Below are 17506 nucleotides of genomic sequence, written 5' to 3' on the forward strand. Positions count from 1 at the left end.
CGCGCGGGGGAACAGGAAGTGCGTCACCCAGCGGGCGGGGCGAACCTGCACGGCCACCAATGGGACGCCGCGTCCGCCGCGCCCGGAAGCGGAGGCCGCTCTTCGGCGGACGCCGCTGGCGGTGGGGGCTGCGCCCGGCGCCGCGGAGGGTAAAGCGGGCGCGGGGCGGCGAGGCCGGCGGGGTGGGCGGGGGTCGCTCCGGGGGCTTCCCGCGCCGCGTGCCGGGGGTGGCGCTAGGGGCCCGTGGGGCTTGCCGTTTGTTGATGAGGAAACTGAGACCCGGAAGGGCAGCCGAGGAAGACCCGCAGGAACCTCGTCCATCTCACGCAGTTTTTAAATAGTAATATTAGTTGAAAAAGTACTTTAATCTTAGTGTTAGGCGAAAGAGCCCAATACAAAATTTGTCTGAAGTTGGTACCTGGTAGGTAGGACCAGTCCTCCTGGCTTTGTCTTCGAGAATGCCTTTGCCATTTTGCATTTGTTTTCTTTAAATTTAACATTATCTTGTCAGATCACGCATAGAAACATGAAGCCTGTTGGAAATTTGCCTGGAATTGCATTTGATTCGGTTGCATTGGATTAATTTGATTTTAAAGTGATTTCTTTCAACATTTCATCCTTAAGCGATATGTTTGCCGTGTGTTTTTGTAGATGTCATTTAGTAGATGAAGTTCCGTACTATTCGAAGTTTAAGATTTTTTAGTGTAAATAAATGAATTTTATCAACTGTAAGATGATTGTATGCCTTTTCTTCTTTATTCTGTTGATGTATTGACTCAGATCGATAGACTTTTCCCCCCAGCTTTATTGAAATATCATTGACATATAACATTTGAGTTTCTAATGTTAGCCATTGCTGGGGTAAACTCACCTTGGTCATGATGTGTCACCCTTTCACACTGCTAAATGTGGTTTGTTAACACTTTGTTTAGGATTACTGCAGCTGTGTTCCTAGACAGTAGTGGCCTTTTAGTTTCTTTTGAAGACAGTATCAGGTTTTAGTGCCCTACTTATGTCAGCCTTGTCAGATGATTTGGGCAGGGTTCTTTTTCTGACTCTCAGATAGTATGTGTAACATTTGAAATTATTTGTTTCTCGAATATTTGGCAGGACTTCTTGATAAATCCATTGGGACCTGAAGTCGTCTTTGTAGGAAGATGCATTTCATATAAAACATCTTCAATGATTGTAAAACTTTTTAGGTTTTCAAATAATTCTTTAGTCATTTTCGAATGAGTTTCCTATGACTTTGTACATATTTTAAACTTAAGAGTCTTTTCCAACCATACTGATTTTTTAATCCAATTTTTAAATTCAATTACAGATTTGTATATTTATTTTTCTAGTTCTGATCACTTTTGCCTTAATTGTTTTGAGTCTCTGTTATTATGCGCCTGAACATTTTAATTTGTTACATCTATTTCAATTCTGTAGTGACCGTCTTAATCTTTAGTAATGCTTTCTGCCTTAGAGCCCATTGTGTCTTGTTGACATAGCCACTCCAGCTCTCTTTTGTTTAGTTCATCGAGTATACAGCTTTCTATCTTATAAATTTTTTGGTGTTCTTAGATTTTAGGAGCAGCTCTTATAATCATATAGCTAGATTTTATTCATTATTCAATTTGACAAGTTTTTATCAGACCTAACAGCCTTGCTGTACCATCTGCTTAAAAACCCTTACTTTGGAGTCTCCCAAGTTTCTAGGACAGAAGTCCAGATTCTTTAGTCCACACATTCTGTCCTTGTGCATCTTCCTAGCCCTGAGGCCCAGCTATGATGCTGTTGAGAAGAACAGCGACTAGCCTTTTTGTGTATCTCCTGTGTGCCAGGTCCTGGGCAAACCTTTGGTAACCGTACCTCATTTAAACTTCAGCTATGATGTGAAGATGGTTATTATCATCCCCATTTTATGGGTGGAAAGGCTGAGCCTCAGGGAGGTCGGCACGCTAGTTGACCATGGCTCTGTGCTGTGTTCACCTAGGGCAACAGTAGACTTCTTGTCAGTCCCCTGAACTAAGTGTTCCAGGCCCCTCTGCTGTCAGAGCCTCTAGCACAAAGGCCATAGCTCTGCATTTTTAACTCACAGGTTAGGCAATTCTAAAGAGCAGGCAGGTCTAGGAAGAGCCGGTCGCCATGCCAGCTGTCCGGTTTGGAACCTGTGCTCTTGCCCCATGTACACCGCCTCTCTGGCAGGAGCAGGCTGTGTAGGGCTTGTGTCACTGTGGACAGACAGTGTTGTAGTAGAGAGCAGGCCATTTAACAACACCTGCAGTCTGTCCTTCCGCAGCAGTTGTATTACTGGGAGAGGAGAAGGAAATGGACATGTCATCGGTTGTTTACTAGCAGTTCCCTAAGCAGTGAATGTTATTCCAGTTTTCTAAGTGAAAAAATGGGGCCTCAGCTTAACTTACCTGAGGCCATAAACCTAGTAAGTGGTTGAGCAAAGGTTCAGACCCAGAACCGTCTAACAGTAAAAATAGTCAACACTTAACTTAGTGCTTAGTCCATTACCAGGCTTTGACTTGTATTAAACTCATCTAATCTTCGTAGTGATTCTGTGGAGGGCGTCTCCATCATTATTCTGACTTTACAGATCAGCCACTGAAGCACGTCGAGGTGACGTTTCCCAATTTCACACACCTGAGTGGTGGAGCAGGCCGTGAATGCAGGTGTGTGGCTAGCTCCAGCATCCATTCTTCTCACCACTGCCCAGGACTCATTTGCCTAGCCTTGGACTTGTGTCCTTTTCATTTTTGTACTATTCAGCATGATGATGTTGGTTTTAAAAACCATAACAAATTTATATCTGTTAATGCAAATTTGTGCAAAATCTAGAACATTGCCTTTGGTGTGCTTGACATAACTGGACTTCATGTACCCTCGTTCAGCTCCCTCGCCATGCAGGGCAGCGCCAGAAGAATGGGCGTCATGACCGATGTCCACCGGCGATTCCTCCAGCTGCTGATGACGCACGGAGTGCTGGAGGAGCGGGACGTGGCGCGCTTGCAGAAGCACTGCTATAAGGTCCATGACAGTAAGTGTCGATGCCCTGTCCCCGGGACGCCTGGCGCTGTGTGGTCAGTGCCTCGTGACATTGGCGTCACGCCAGGTCACCAGCCAGCCCATGCCCCTACCTGGGCATTCAGGTCTCGTACAGTCTCCCGCCAGCCCATCTCTCTCTTCTCATCTAAGTAAATCTTACACTTAGCGCAGTGGGTGAGCGCTTGGCCTCTGAAGCCGTAGAGGCGTGCTTCACACCAGGGCCCCAGCCCCTGCTCCACTGAGTTTCTTCACCTTTACAGGGAGGATAACCAAGTGTACTTGACATGTAGGGTGGATCCAGGGCCTAAGAGACCTGATCCATACCATACACCTGGCACAGAGAACATACTCAGTTGGCTGTTGGTAGCCAGAGGGTCGCTCAGCACGGGTGGTTAATGGCGCAGCCTGGAGAACGTGCCATCCCTATGCCGGCTGTGGGCATTTGTAGCTTCTCAGTGGGTTGCTGGGAGGAGTAGATCTGATCATACACATGGAGCACTGAGGGACGGGACCTGGGGCATGCTGAGTTTTCAGCAGCCGGCGCATCAATAGAAGCTACAGCGCCTGTACTGACAGATGTGTGAAATCAGTACCGGTAGGTCTCGTCAAGTTGAGGGTCCATGTGGATAGATATTATTGAGTGAAAAGGAAAGTTGATAACTTATACTTGTTGTATGATGTTATCACGTTAGTTTTTTGTAAAGCTTAACAGTTTTTTTGTGTGCATGAATATATGTACACGTCCACATGTACAAATATAAAAGGGGGCTAGAAGGGTATGCCACACACGCATGAGGTGCTCGCCTTGAGAGAGGAGCTGTGGGATGGGTTTGTCACCAGAAATCAGAGGACGCTTCATCCTATTTTATTCTTTTATTGGAAAAAAAAAAAAGACTTGAAATAAATATAGCATTAATAGTGTAGTCTAACGGTTGTCACTTCTGATGAATGGGAATATAGGTTTTTTATTCTGTGTTTTTTGTATTTCCCTCTATGATTTTAATTTTCAAAACAAGAGTGGAAACAACAGGTGAGCCAAGCTGAGAGGGGTGCCAAGCACCCAGGGGGAGGGACGTAGGGGACGGCGCCGCATCTGGAGACCCCCAGAGGGTCGAGGGCCGTGGGGGTCGGCAGGGAGCGAGGACGACACGGGTTCTGTCATGGTGAGCAGACGGCGGCGGCGGGGAGGGCGGTGTCGCAGGAGAGGCAGGCTGCGAACCACTGTCTGCGAGGGGTTTGTGGGCGACTCGGGGGGCTCAATAGTGCACCTCCATGGGTAACAGCTCGCTGAATCCTGCAGTGAGGAAGCTGTTTAACTTGGGTTAAGCCCGTGTATCCAACTTAATTGACCCACACATGACATTCTTCGGCAACCCTAGACGAGAGTATGCAGTGTGGGACGAAAGTAAGTTTTTGGTGCATAGGTTACAGACCGTGAAGAGCCCTTAGTATGTACCCCAGAGTGGTGGATTTTCCCTTAATTCTGTAGATACTGCGGACTTCTAAAAGGACTTGAAGCAGGAGGCGACGTAGTTACTGCTGCGTTTGAGGCTTCTGGTGGAAACGTGTCTGCCCGGATCGCCTGCACTGCTATGGGAAGGGAAGAGCATACCTGTTCAGCTCGCTTCTCTTGCTCTTTGAAAAAGCACAGCAGGACTTCAGGGCTGCCCCTCAGCGCTCTCCAGTGATGGGCGCAGCAGGCTTCTCTTAGTCTTGCGTCTAATAACAGATCATCCTGCTCCCCTGAGCATCTCACGTAGGTCCTGGCGGTGAGCGTCACTGTCGCTGGGCAAGTTTCCCAGCTCCCTGCAGAGAGCCATGTGCTGCCTAAGGACTAAGAGTGAAACTATGCTTTTATTTGACCTTTGAGTAGTTACGCTCTGATTGAGGAAGACCCCATGGAATGTGTGTAGGAGCCGACGTCCTGTTCCGCCTTAGGCATGTACCACTCCTGCTTTTGGGACACAGGGCGGCTGGGCTGGCCAGGGTGAACGCAGTTCATCGCCCCTGACCTACATTGGGAAGAGGGTTGTTCACAAGCCTTATTGTTATTTGGGAGAGTGTAAACGAGGAATGATGGAAAGAAATTACTAAATTTAGGTAAATATTTATAAAATTCAATATTACTAATTTCCTATCCCTTGAAGAAATGCCCAGGAAAGGTCCTTTATATGAACTAGAAACTTCTAAGCTTCTAAGAGAATTATGACACAAAGGAGGGACTGTGGCTCTAACCGCAGGCTCCCGTGGGGTCTCTCCAGTTTGGCAGAGTGTGCCCTGTTCTGGGCTTCGGTTTGGGCTCTCCTCTTCCTGTCACTGGGGGAACAAATTCCCCACGCCTCCTGCCTGGTGAAGAACTCACATTTCGTTCTGATTTCCTTGGGTCCGTGCTTGCAGACAGGCATGTGTCGTTCAGCACACCTTCCTGAGACTCGTGGGGGCCAGGCCTCTGTGCTCGGGACTGGCGGCACAGAGCTAAGGCTTTGTGTTTGCTTCAGCTTGGGTCACGCAGAGTCTGCTGGTGCCAGTAGGAGGCTTCTGATGGGAGTAGGTACAGGAGGCCTAGGGACTAGCGGCTAAGAGGACTCAGCTTCGAGGGTTTCCACTTTTGACCACCATAGAGTAATGGGGACTGAAACCCTTATAATCATCTAAATAGGTGCAGAAAAAGCATTTGATGACATCCAGCCTCTCCCTGACGTGATGCAGCAGGCGTCTTACAGAAGACTAAGGGAGACCGTGTGGGGCCGGCACAAGCAAGGCGGCCTGGGCCTTGGCGCTTAGGGCAGGAGAGGCAGACCGACAACTGTCAGCATGGAGTTTAGAAATCCGTCTGTTTCTCCTAAAAACCCTCAGCAAAGTGGCAAAGGAAGGGAACGTCCTTAACTTGATAAAGGGGATCTGTGTGAACCTACAGGCGCCACCACCCTTTACTGTGGGAGACTTAGTGCCCCATGGTCAGGAGCAAGGCCAGAACGTCCTTTCTCACTGGTCCTGTTCTCGCCACCCTGTTCTAACCAGCGCCCCCAGGCAGGAAACAGAGCAGGCACCCGGGTCGGGTCGGGAGGGAGGAGGAGGACGTCTGTGCGCACACAGGACCTTCTGTGCAGGCCGTGCGGTGGGGTCCTCCCAGAAGCCGCCAGAACTGAAAAGCAGTTCCGCGAAGCCGCAGGTGCAACGCCCCCTTCTCCCCACGGGCTCCCGCACCCGCTGGCTCGCGCCTGGAGTCACTCGTTCTCGCACGTCGCCAGCCTGCTGCAAGGCTCCCTGCTCTGGCACGCACGTCTCGTCACTAATCATGCTGCCTTGTTAAGTTTTATTTTAACTTCTAGTGGGTTTTAAAATTTTTAAATTACCTACTGTCCTAAGAACAATTTAGATAAAATACAACTTTATATTAAAAAAATTAAGATTTGACACTAATTCAGTGAGCAGAATAAATATGATGTTCAGGCAAAAAAACCAGTCAACTTAAACACATGTACCGAAAATAGATCGGTGACCACAGTGCCAGGGACACTCGGGTTTGGTAGACACCTCTGTTGCGTCAGACCTTTATCTGCCTCATCTGAGCTTTATTTTTCTCACACTGGCTTTGTGACCGTGTTTGCGCTGGCGCGTACTTCGTGGTGTCGGTGTGCGTTTCAGACTCTCGCACATCAGCAGGCTGCATGCACGAACGGTGAGTCACAGTGATGCCGTGGACATTTGGGTTCGCATTCCATCTTGTATCTGAGTCCTACTGGTAAGTGCCTCCTCTTTCCAAGGAGGACTCAGGGACAATGAGAAGCTGGCTCCAAGTACTTTTCCTCCTGCTTTTGATGATTTCATGGTCCATGTCTCCTCTTTGGCCGTGATGAACAGTTAATAAGCTTACCACTGTCAGAGCCTGCTCGCCTTTCCAATTAACCAAAGGGAGCAGGTCTAGTCTCAGCTTTCTTTTACAAAGGAAGTCTTTCCTGCCCCACAGAAGAGTTGTCAGGATCCAGCAAGGGAACTTACATTGGGCCTGGCCGAGTCCCTCTCCCTGTCACCTTATTCCAGATCCCGGGTGAGGGTGGGGTGGTGACCACCGGAAGACCCATAATGTTGGTAAGTCGCGGGATGGGGTGGCCACAGACCATTGGGCTAGATTTCTGGTGCTGGGATTTTCTCAGAAAACCCAGAAAGTGTGGTCACCATTTCTAGGAGGAAGAGACACATGAGTGCAGGTGCCGAGATGGGGGCTGTGCACCCGAGTGACAGGAAGGTGGCCAGGGAATCGGAGTGTGGAGGGCTGTGGCGTGAAGCATGCAGGAGTACGGCCGAGGGCGATGGGAGCCATCGGCGGCTTCCGGGCAGAGCGTGCGTCCGTACGCACGCCCGGGTCCTCTTGTCACTGCACCGAACTCAAGGCCAGACGTCTGGTTTCTGGTCTGGACCTTGTCACTCACTGGCCTTGTGATCTCCAGGGTCTTCTGGAAGTAGAGGCTGTGCCGCACCCTGCTCAGTGCGCCGGTGGTTCGTGGGGGCCTGAGGAGGCCGCAAGGGGGCAGAACGGTGGTGCCCAGTGCACTGGGGTGCGGTGCCGGGTCTGCTGCACGCCCGCAGGACGGCAGCTCCCTCCGGCCGCTGCCCCCAGCACTGTTCACCAGCTGTGCTTAGCAAGTGCCGCTGTCACCTCCCATCTTTCCCATTGCGTACCTGATTGTCCAGGGGTCCATTTCCCCCTGGCAGTTGATGCGAAAGCTGTAGGCTGAGACGCGACCCCTCGCAGGCCTCTGCGGCCCGTGGCCCACCCGCCAGCCTTAGCCAGCCGGGGGCCTGCTGCCTGAGGCCCGATGTGCCCAGCGCGCCCGTCTGCTCCAGGGCCCGGGTGACACTCTCAGTAGGACCAGCCAGCCTGCCCCATCTCTGGTTTGGTCCCCTGGGCTCTTGTTTTTTGCTGTTATTTGCTCTGCCTGAAAATAGCATTTCCTGTCTGCGAGGCCTCGTTTGGAACAGAGCTCACCGCTGTTCAGAAGTCAGGGCAGCAGATGTCTGGCCACTGAGACCCGAGGGTGCAAGCAGCCCGAGGCCCCGGTGCCTGCCGGGAAGCGGGGACCCTGCTGAGCAGATGAGGTCCGTTGGGTACGTTAAAATTCCGTTTTAAAAGAAAAGGAGATGACAAGTACGGGGGCCAGAAAGACAGTGTCTCAGAACGACCCGAAGCAGCCCCGCCCCGGAGGGCGTGTCCCGGCTTGTCCAGTGTCCCCCGCTTGTCAGCTGCCCAGGCCCGACAGAAAGGCGTTTCCCGCGGGGAGAGAGCTGTCGTGTCCAGTCCTGGGGCTCCGGCTGTCAGTCCAGCTCCTCTCGCAGCAGGTAGGCCGCCCTGTGGCCTGGACGACTGATGCGGCTCGGCCTCCTTTGCCGTGGGACAGTGGATGCTGGCCAGCGCCCAGCTCCCTGCGTGTCCCCAGAGCACAGCCCTGCGTCTTCAGTACTGCCAGGCGCTGCCCAGACACTCCGTCCTTCTCTGCTGGCCGAGCCCCTCCCTGTGACCTGAAGCCGCAGTGCCAGGTTCAGAGGGATGTAGGTGTGACTGGTGGGGTCCGGCCCAGGGCTGTTCTCACAGAACGCGGGCTCCGCTCTGCAGCAGCTGCGGCTTCGTGCCCGGAGCCGGGGACCTGGACTCGGGCAGGCCTGGGCTTAATTTCCAAGCTGTGGGAGCTCTGGGCAAGTCATTTAACTTCTCCAAGCCTCTCGTACACACGGGTGACATTACAGTGCACCATTCTGAGCTACTGTCCTTGCCATGACCAGCACGTGCTGTGGTGAGATGCAGCCACGTTGGCAGGCCCGTGTTTGCAGCCGGAACATCGGCATCGTCAGCACCACCCAGGAGATGCGCGCAGGCTCCGCCTCCAAGCGGAGGGAGCACAGGTGGCACCTGAGTGCTGCAGACCCCGCCCGGGTCAGACGCGGCACTCTGTGTCCTGGGTGGGGGGGTCCCCTGGCTCCCTGCGAGGAGGCAGCTGTGGCCGGCCCAGGGCCTGTGCCTCTCGGCTCGTAGCTGCTCCTCCCATGTCGCTGCTGTGTGTCAGGAGTGTTGAGGGACCAGCCTCTGATCCAGCAAACTGCCTGGCATTTTTTCTCAGCTGGTGCGGGATCTGAAGGGAGGAGTGATGTAGTTAATTGTTCTCCTAAGTCCCTCAAAGTGGCAGGACCGAGACTGGACATGAAACCTTTGCACTTTGTTTTGGGATGGACTCGGTATTGGGGCTACACAGACCCTTGCACACTGCCTGTCCCCCAGCGTGTCCCTGTGGGTTTGCACGCTGTGGCCTCTCCACCATGGGCTGCAGGGATGGGGCGGGCAGAGCAGAGAATGCTAGCTGGTCTGCAGTCTTGATACTGGGAAGCATCAGCCTGGTAACGTTGACACTGAACGGGCATGTCGGTTTTCTCGTCAGCAAGTGCGAGACCCGGTTATGGCCCATGGAAAAGGGACGTGTTGGGAGGCCGCCTGGGAGGGGACACACAGGACTGGCCGATGGTGGGGGGCCAGGCTGGGGAGTGGGCAGGAACCTGCGGTACAAGGGCACAAGCCGCACAGCAGCACCTCGTGGCCAGAGCGCCCCTCCCCCCTTCTGCAGCCATCCCTGGTCCCTTCCTCACACCGAGAGTGTGTCCGGTACTGGGCTCACGGCTGGCAGGCCTGAGACCTGGCCCTTTCAGCCTCCGTACATCCCTCCCTGATGGACAGATGGTCCTGTCAGTGGTGCCGGCACCCTTGTCTCCGGGCTGTGTGCCTCCTGTGGTCAGGGCAGTGTGGAGGTGGGCGGCACACAGGGCAGACCACAGCTGCGGCAGCCACGTGCTGCCCGGGGCCTGGCGTCACGCGGGGGCTGCCAGCCCTGTCTGCACCCAGGAGGCAGGACCCAGGAGGCAGGTGCTGGCGCCTGCCCTGCGTGGCTGCCGGCCGGGGCGGTGAGCCGTGGTGTAAAAAGCGCTGGCAACAGCCTCCGCCGTGGGGACCACCCAGCGCCGTTCCTTGCCGTTGCACCCTGGGGCCCAGTACCCCCAGCCCGTGAGTGTCCAGTCAGTGTCTGCCGTTGATATGGGAGGGAGGAACGGAGGTACACCTGACATGTGCGTGAGGACACGTGGGTGCAGAGGCCTCGCGGGGGAGCTGGGATGCTGTGTGCACCTGGTGCTCCCTGTGGGCTCCGGCCCAGGGGCGTGAGTGGGGAGCTGGCTGGGGCTGTGAGCGCAGACGGACCACGGTGGGCTCAGATGCCACCTCCCGGGCCCGGGCCTTTCTGCGTCACAGCACACTCTTCTCTGAGCAGTCCAGGAAGAAGAAAGCCCCAGGGTGCTGGCCTTCTCCCACTGCCGGTCTGCTGTCCCCCGTTCAGGCTGATGGAGGCAGCTAGTGTTTGACGATCTCCCTCCTCACCCCAGACAGCGCTCCGGTGGAGGAGCTGGAGGCCTTCATCAACAACATCAACAGTGTGTTGGAGTCCTTGTACATCGAGATCAAGAAAGGGGTCACCGAGGACGATGGGAGGCCCATCTACGCGCTGGTAAGTGAGTTTGTGAGGAATGGCGGCTGGGACACGCGCCTGCGCCCTTGCCAGGGAGAGTGAAGACGCCCTGGGCAGGGGCTCTGAGCCCAGCCCGCTTTCCGTGCTCCCAGCGGCCTCTGTGGCCTGCGGTCTGCAGTGTCCCCTGCCATTACGGGGCACCAGAACCTGTGCCTGGGCTGCACCCATGGGCCTCAGCATGTGCTGGGCTTTGTTTTGTTTGCTGACAGTTCTCTGCAAATGTTTGGAGTACTAAGATTAAAGGGATAAGATGCTTTTCATTTGGAACAGGACAAAAAAAAGCTGAGAAAAGAACAAAGTGTGCGGGGGCAGAAGGATTGAGACCCACATGGGGCCCCCTGTTGTTGTCCAACTCTCTGTCCCAGCCAGGGGTGGGGGTGACATAGAGCGGGAGCAGCTGGCCGACAGCCCCATCCTTGGCCCATCAGGGCTGATCAGGCCCTGGAAGCCAGTCGCACACAGAGGGCTCCAGCCTGGGACTCCCCAAGCTCTGCCCCAGGGGAAGGGGGTGGCGCCAGTGCTACAGATAACTGGGAACGCTGCTTAAACGGATGAATCCGATGTGTTTACTGCCAGGCTTCTCGGTGCTTGTGCATTTGATGCTCCATTACCATGTAGGCAGGTTTCCCAAAGTTATCTGGGTTTGGAAAATATTGCACAACATTTGGAGTTCTCAAATCTCTGAGAATTAGATACATTGACTGAGCTAAAGGTTTAAGTCTATAACACAAGACTGGTTACAAATCCGTCCCTGCATCCCTCGGCGCCTGGACACCGGAGCTCGGTGACGTGAGGGGGCGGGCGGGAGGGCCGACAGAGAATTCCTGATGGGTGAAGGGCACAGCCTGACTGTCATGCTGACCTACTTTTTAGGTGAATCTTGCAACGACTCCAATTTCCAAAATGGCCTCAGATTTTGCAGAGAATGAGCTGGATCTGTTTAGAAAGGCAGTAAGTACCATTAAGTCCCATCGGCCAAGCTTCTTAATGGGGTGTTTTGTCTTCATCTTCAGTCTTGGGGGGTTGTCCCTGCAGCTTGAGTAAGCCCTGTGCTGGGCGACGGCACCGAGCACCTCACCCAGATCCACATTGCCCTGTGACAGACGGGGTGCTTGGTGCAGCAGCCTGGAGAGGTGGGGCTGGCCAGGTGTGACCCCTGACCTGCTTTGCAGCAGGCCTGGTGGGTGTGCCGTGCAGGTGGACCAGCGTTCCTGCAGGGTACTTGCCGTGCGGTTTGGGGCTGCAGCAAGGGCGTCACCTGGGAGCTTGCTAGGGAGGCTGCACCTTTCCCGACTCCCGAGTTTGAGTCTGGGCTTCGACACGGTGCCCCCGGGACCACTGGCACCTTCACGTTCGAGCAGCACTGCTCTGCCCCCCGAGCTTCACAGCTGTGGGCTCAGCCCTGCCCATTCCCTGGCTGCGTGACAGTCTCTCAGCTGGGAGGTACGTTCTCACACCCGGCTAGGCAGGCATCCACCTGACTCTTGGCCTCGCAGCAGGTCTGTCAGGCAGGTCTGTGAGGACAGTCCTAGAGTCATCGCGACGTTACAGGAGCGACCGCTGAGTCAGACGGACTGGACGTGTTCAGGGCTCTGACGCATGTGTAGACTGTGTCCCCCGACGTGTGGCAGTGCGCAGTTCTGCCCGTGACTTAGTGGTTTTACTGCCTGCACCAGGATTGGCATTATTGCCTAAAATGTGGGTTTGTCAGTTTAGTAGGTGAACGTGACACCTGCTGTTTCTTCCAGTTGGAACTGATCATTGACTCAGAAACCGGCTTTGCCTCTTCCACAAATATTTTGAACTTGGTTGATCAACTCAAAGGCAAGAAGATGAGGAAGAAGGAAGCCGAGCACGTGCTGCAGAAGTTCACACAGAGCAAGTGGCTGATCGAGGTGCTTTGTCCCTTCGTTCCCCAGCTTGGCCCTTTTTAGAGCGAATGATGATTTTTCCAAAACCATGTTGTGCCTAGCTGAGTCCTTTGAGCCTTTCAGGTCCCGTCTCTGCTTTGATGCCCACAGTTGACCCTGTGAGGAGGATTTGCAGCCTCTTGTCACTCACGTGGCCTGTCCAGGGAGCCCCCGTGGCGTAGCAGAGCCGGGGCTGCGCCAGGCTGGTAGGCTCCAGGATGCGAGGCAGTGCCGTGAGACCAGGGCCCGAGTCACAGCCCGGTGACCTTGTGCGCCGTGTCCGAGAGGCAGTGGGGCAGGGCTGCGCGGTGTGCGTCAGGTGCCTGGGGCTGTGGTCCCGGAGGCATCGTGGCCGCTCTGTCACCGCGAGCATGTGTGGACAGGCTTGCGGAGGACTGGACATCTGCGAATGGACCGGAGTTTCTGGAGGCCCCGCGTCTGACTGTCTCCCCTGGGGCGGAGCAGGTGTTCACGAAAGGCACTCCGTTCCCAGGAACCCTGAGCGGGCAGGCTCAGCTCTGCCCCCTTTGCCCCCATGCTTCCCCTCTGAGAGTATATGTGGGATGTGCCCAGGCAGGAGGTTGGGGGAATTTGTTCCCCCAGTGACAGGAAGAGGAGAGCCCAAACTGAAGCCCAGAACAGGGCACGCTCTGCCAAACTGGAAAGACCTCACAGGAGCCTGCAGTTAGAGCCACAGTCCCTCCTTTGTGCCATAATTCTCTGAGAAGCTAAATATGTTTCTAGTCGGTAAAAGGGGCCTTTCCTGGGCATCTCTTCGAAAGACAGGAGACTAGTAATATTGAGTTTTATAAGTATTTACCTAAATTTAGATAATTTTTTCCCGTCATTCCTTGTTTAAAATCTCCCAAAGGACAGTAAGGCTTATAGCCTTGCTTCTCCAGTGAAGGGCAAGGGCAGGGGCCTGGTGCGGGGCGGTGGGTAACCGTCGGAGCGTGGGCCGCCGCTCCTCCTCGTAAAAGTGAGCAGACGTGAAGGGCACTTGGGGTAGCTCCCTCTCCTGGCCTGGTGCCTCTCCGCTCCCGCCATGGAAGAGGGTCACGTGTCGCAAAAACAGTTAGCAGGTCCGCATCCCAGTGCACTGCTCGACTTTGCTGAACCAGAACAAACTTACAGGGGCCTCTGTGCCGGGGTCTCCCTCAGCCTCTTTCCTTTCACTCGGTGACAGGGTAGCCGCAGCCGCCGAGCTGTTTCCCAGGGATTTGGGGTCACATGCTGTGGGAGGCCCTACCACCCACATCAAGTACGACTTGGGGCCTGTCCCTGCCCTGCCTGTGATGTCCCTGTAGAGGCTCCAGGCAGCAGTGCTGGGAGGCACCCTGTTTGCATCTTTCTGGGGGTGAGATGGGGTTACGTGGCACCCTTCCCCGCTTCCCCCGGGGGACTGGCCCCCTTCCTGCTTCCTGTCCTCATTGTAGGCTGGCCGCTGTGCAGACTTGTGACTCACATCTGAAGGCACAGCGAGGTGCCGAGAAAGTGTGTGTGTGGGGAGGGTCCATGGTTTCCTTTCAGGTCTTCACCTGAGGCCAGGCCTTTGCATCTGTCTGGGTCTTGGGCGGTGGGCTGCAGAGGGGACAGGCTGCCGAGCAGGGAAGGAAGGGCCTGGCGTGCCGGTGGCCTGAGGGCTCGCTGCCCCTCTTGTGTCCCTGCAGAAGGAGGGGGAGTTCACCCTGCACAGCCGGGCCATCCTGGAGATGGAGCAGTACATCCGGGAGACGTACCCTGACACCATGAAGATATGCGACATCTGCCACGGCCTCCTCATCCAGGTACCGTGTGTGCTGGGGGCCGCCTGCGGCTCTGGCTCCCTGTGGGCAGGAGGGAGCTTCCTTGCAGGTTCCAAGCGAGCGCACGCGTGCACCGTGCCTCCTGCTCCCGCGCTGCGCTCTAGCCCCAGGGCACGCTGAGGCCTTGTTCTGGAAGTCTGCGTGCCCGGCCAGTCCTTCTGCGTCGGCTGCTGTCACTGAGTCACCGGCTTTCCCCGGCGGACCTGCAGGGCTTCAGCGGGGCCAGCGCAGGCGTTTGGTCTCCTTCCCTTCCCTCTCTACCTTCCTGCACCGCCGACCGCTCTCTGACGAGGCTCCACCTGCAGCGGGGTGCCTGGTGATGCTTCCTTAGGCTGAATTCCTCGGAGGGAAGTGCACAGGGCTCTGAAGCTCTGGGTCCACATTGAAAAGCTGTAGACCATCTCACAGCCACCCAAGCTTCAGGGTGGCCCTGGTGCTCCGTGGGTTGGCCACCTTCTGCTTTGAGCCTCTCACCTGCATTCATATGGAATTCTTTGGCAAGCCCGCTGCACCATGGCTTCAGGGTCGTTAGGATTAGTCTGGGGCCTGGAAGACGAAGACGCTCGGCCACTGGACGGTCTCTGGAGGCTTGCGGACACCTTTCCTGTTTCAGGGCCAGAGCTGCGAGACCTGTGGCATCCGGATGCACTTGCCTTGTGTGGCCAAGTACTTCCAGTCGAATTCAGAGCCGCGCTGTCCCCACTGTAACGATTACTGGCCCCATGAGATACCAGGTTGGTATCCCCAAGGCTCGTGCGGTGCTCCTGGCCTGTGGCCGGGCCGAGTGCCACCCGTGGACGCAGCGTCTGCACTGAGTGGTCTCAGGCAGACCAGGCTCTCCCCGGCAGTGCTCAGGGTGTCCCCAGCTCCCCCACAGTGGGCCCCTTCTTTCCTTGTAGGCTGGGAGGGGTGTCACAGTGAGGAGTTAGGGACGTGGGACAGATCCTAGGCAAGGAGGTGCAGCTGTGGGCGTGAGCTCTCGCCAGGTGTGCAGCCAGCCCTGCCACCCGGTGCCCCCACCTTTTCTGTATGTAGAAATCTTCGACCCAGAGAAGGACAGGGAGGCCACCGTCTCCAAGCCCAACAAAAAGTCCTCACGGTCCAGGCAGCACTAGCTGGCCCGCGGCCGCCGCCGGCCCCGCGTGAAGAAGAGGCGTCAGCGCCCGCGTGGACTCCCCCTTGCGGGCAGGGCTGAAATAAAATGCACTGCAGCCTCCGTCTGTGTCTCGAGCCGTCTGGGGGGTCCGAGTCATGGCCATTTCCCTTTCTTGGAGCTCGCTGGTCACTGGGACCCCTTGGGTTGTGTCCTAGCAGATGAAGTGCCAGAGTTCCTTCGCAGCCTTGGTCACTTGTCCCACCAACACTGGTCAGCCCAGCAGGACTTGAGAGAGCCTTGGCCTGGACCTCCCCAACTGCCCAGTCGGGACAGTCATCTGGCCCATGACGCTCCTAGCATGAGCGGACATGAGGCCGGCAGCTGGGGTGGAGGTGCACTCTCCACACTGGGCCCTACGCCCACCCCTTGCTTCCCGCAGCCCTGCCCATCAGCTCTCCCTCCCCACGCGTCCCCGGGGCGGCATTCCGTCATTCTCGAGGCACCTGCTTCACCCGAGCCTTTCCACTCGCTGTCCCCTCTGCACACTCTCCTCTCGTGTCCTGTAACTGCCCGCTAACACCTGCAGCTCCCACGCTGCGGGATTCTCAGGTGGAGAGACGGGACACCGGGGCCATAAGCAGGAAGCAGCCTTTACCGATGCCGGCACCAGCTCGGCGGACGGTTATCTAAAGGCTGCGTCCCGAGTGTAACATCACGGGCAGTTTTATAGCCCTGTCATTCCCACACAGCTACAGAGACAAGGAAGAACACTGATTGGTCGGCAAGCCATGAACAACCAACAGAGTCCTTGGAAGGCAGGGCAGTCAGGGACGAACAGGCTCGAGCAGGAACTGGCCAGGCAGGGTCCAGCAGCCACACCCAGGGTCCCATCTCGCACTCTCTGGATCGTCACACTTGCCACTGTTTTAATTCCCTGTCCTACTGCCCCCCCGCCCCCGTATCAGTCATGACATAACACTCAACCCCAATTGGCTTAGAAAGGAAGGACGTGGCCAGAGGGGGTCCTTCAGGAGAAGCTTGACCTGGGGTTTCAGTGATGTCACCAGCGACGTGGCCTCATGCTTGGGGCCAATGGGACAGTCTCCCAGGACATCCAGCCCTGTCTTTCCCCGTGGTGACGTGGCCGCTGTACTTGCGGCCTCATGCTCATGCCCGCTGGTTTCAGCAGGGAGAGGGTGGGTCTCATTTAGTGGCAAACAGCTCCAGTCAGGAGCTTGCGTAGGTGAGGACAAGATGGTCCCTGTGGCATTGGCATATGGCACCCCTCCCGACCCCGTGGCTTCGAGCAAGGAGGGGCTCTCCCTGAGCAGACCGACAACGACGGGAAGGAACCGTGGGCACCGCCTGGGGGACACTTGCCTGGTTCACGTCTGTAAACCCTGTGTGGAGGACACGGAGCTGACCTGCTGGGCCACCTCTCCCGGGGAAGGCCGACCTGCACAAGGGGGAAGGAGAGCAGGGCCAGACTGCAGGGAGGGTGCGGGAGCAGCCGGGCCCCTTCCACAGCGGCTTGCGCTGTGCAGCTGACGCTCCCGCCGAAACCAGTCTGAGCCGGGGCGGCCCGGATGCTCACCACACCTTTAATTCCTTCCTGTGCCGCCCCCTGGTATCCTGCAGCCCCAAATGCATGGAGCTGTCCCCTCTGCCTGCAGGCCTTGCCCCCATCTCCTTGGCAATTCCTGTGTCTGTCCAGACCCACCTCCAGCCTTGACTTCCCTGCTCCCTGTGACCATCGCCATGGCTCCCACCAGGCGCCGGAACCGTGACGCCGATGGGTTGGACTCTCCCCTGCTCCAGCCTGCCAGCCCCCTGGGACTGGGGCTAGCCTGGGGTGCTGCCTGCCCCAGCAGTTATGTGGGACCCGACACTCCAGGTGGGTAGTGCCGGAACTGAGGTCAACCGCAGGACATCTACGTGCTGTCGCAGAATTTCTTGGTGTGGACCCCACCCCCTCCCCCATTTGGTGACCAAAAGTGCCAGCCACATTCCGAGAGCCTGTGCAGTGAAACAGGAATAATTTCCTTTAGACTTGCAGCTGCAGACGATTCCATGGCGGCCGCCCCGTGC

General features: G+C 56.1%; 2 protein-coding genes across 4 annotated transcripts; one reads left to right on the forward strand and one right to left on the reverse strand.

Annotated features, from left to right (window-relative positions):
• Window positions 1-45: 45 nt before the first annotated feature.
• NSMCE1 (NSE1 homolog, SMC5-SMC6 complex component) lies at window positions 46-15538 on the forward strand. 3 transcript variants are annotated; one of them, XM_016138151.2, is made up of 9 exons: window positions 131-149; window positions 2594-2669; window positions 2889-3034; window positions 10465-10586; window positions 11481-11558; window positions 12356-12502; window positions 14188-14304; window positions 14936-15056; window positions 15358-15538. In XM_016138151.2, exons 3-9 carry the CDS (start codon window positions 2899-2901, stop codon window positions 15435-15437), a joined length of 801 nt encoding a protein of 266 aa, XP_015993637.1. In that variant the 5' UTR covers window positions 131-149; window positions 2594-2669; window positions 2889-2898; the 3' UTR covers window positions 15438-15538. The 3 variants fall into 3 exon arrangements, with proteins under 3 accessions (XP_015993636.1, XP_015993637.1, XP_015993638.1); XM_016138150.2 differs by lacking the exon at window positions 2594-2669 and having other exon boundaries at window positions 46-149; XM_016138152.2 differs by lacking the exons at window positions 131-149; window positions 2594-2669 and adding an exon at window positions 286-421.
• On the reverse strand, window positions 3647-17492 carry LOC118606548. The gene is made up of 2 exons (XM_036225635.1): window positions 16799-17492; window positions 3647-9170 (listed from the first exon to the last, which is right to left on the reverse strand). The coding sequence occupies exons 1-2, from the start codon at window positions 17397-17399 to the stop codon at window positions 8782-8784; spliced, it is 990 nt and encodes a 329-aa protein (XP_036081528.1). The 5' UTR covers window positions 17400-17492; the 3' UTR covers window positions 3647-8781.
• Window positions 17493-17506: the final 14 nt, after the last annotated feature.

Source organism: Rousettus aegyptiacus, unplaced genomic scaffold (genome assembly GCF_014176215.1).
Source record: "Rousettus aegyptiacus isolate mRouAeg1 unplaced genomic scaffold, mRouAeg1.p scaffold_m13_p_8, whole genome shotgun sequence".
Classification (NCBI taxonomy): domain Eukaryota; kingdom Metazoa; phylum Chordata; class Mammalia; order Chiroptera; family Pteropodidae; genus Rousettus; species Rousettus aegyptiacus.

Coding starts and splice junctions, on each gene's coding strand:
- NSMCE1 (XM_016138150.2), top strand. CDS start 2,899: ATGCAGGGCAGCGCCAGAAGAATGGGCGTCATGACCGATGTCCACCGG. Junction 10,587..11,480: donor GGAGGCCCATCTACGCGCTG/GTAAGTGAGTTT, acceptor CCTACTTTTTAG/GTGAATCTTGCAACGACTCC. Junction 14,305..14,935: donor GCCACGGCCTCCTCATCCAG/GTACCGTGTGTG, acceptor TTCCTGTTTCAG/GGCCAGAGCTGCGAGACCTG.
- LOC118606548 (XM_036225635.1), bottom strand. CDS start 17,399: ATGGGGGAGGGGGTGGGGTCCACACCAAGAAATTCTGCGACAGCACGT. Junction 9,171..16,798: donor GGTTTACAGACGTGAACCAG/GCAAGTGTCCCC, acceptor TCCTCCCTTCAG/ATCCCGCACCAGCTGAGAAA.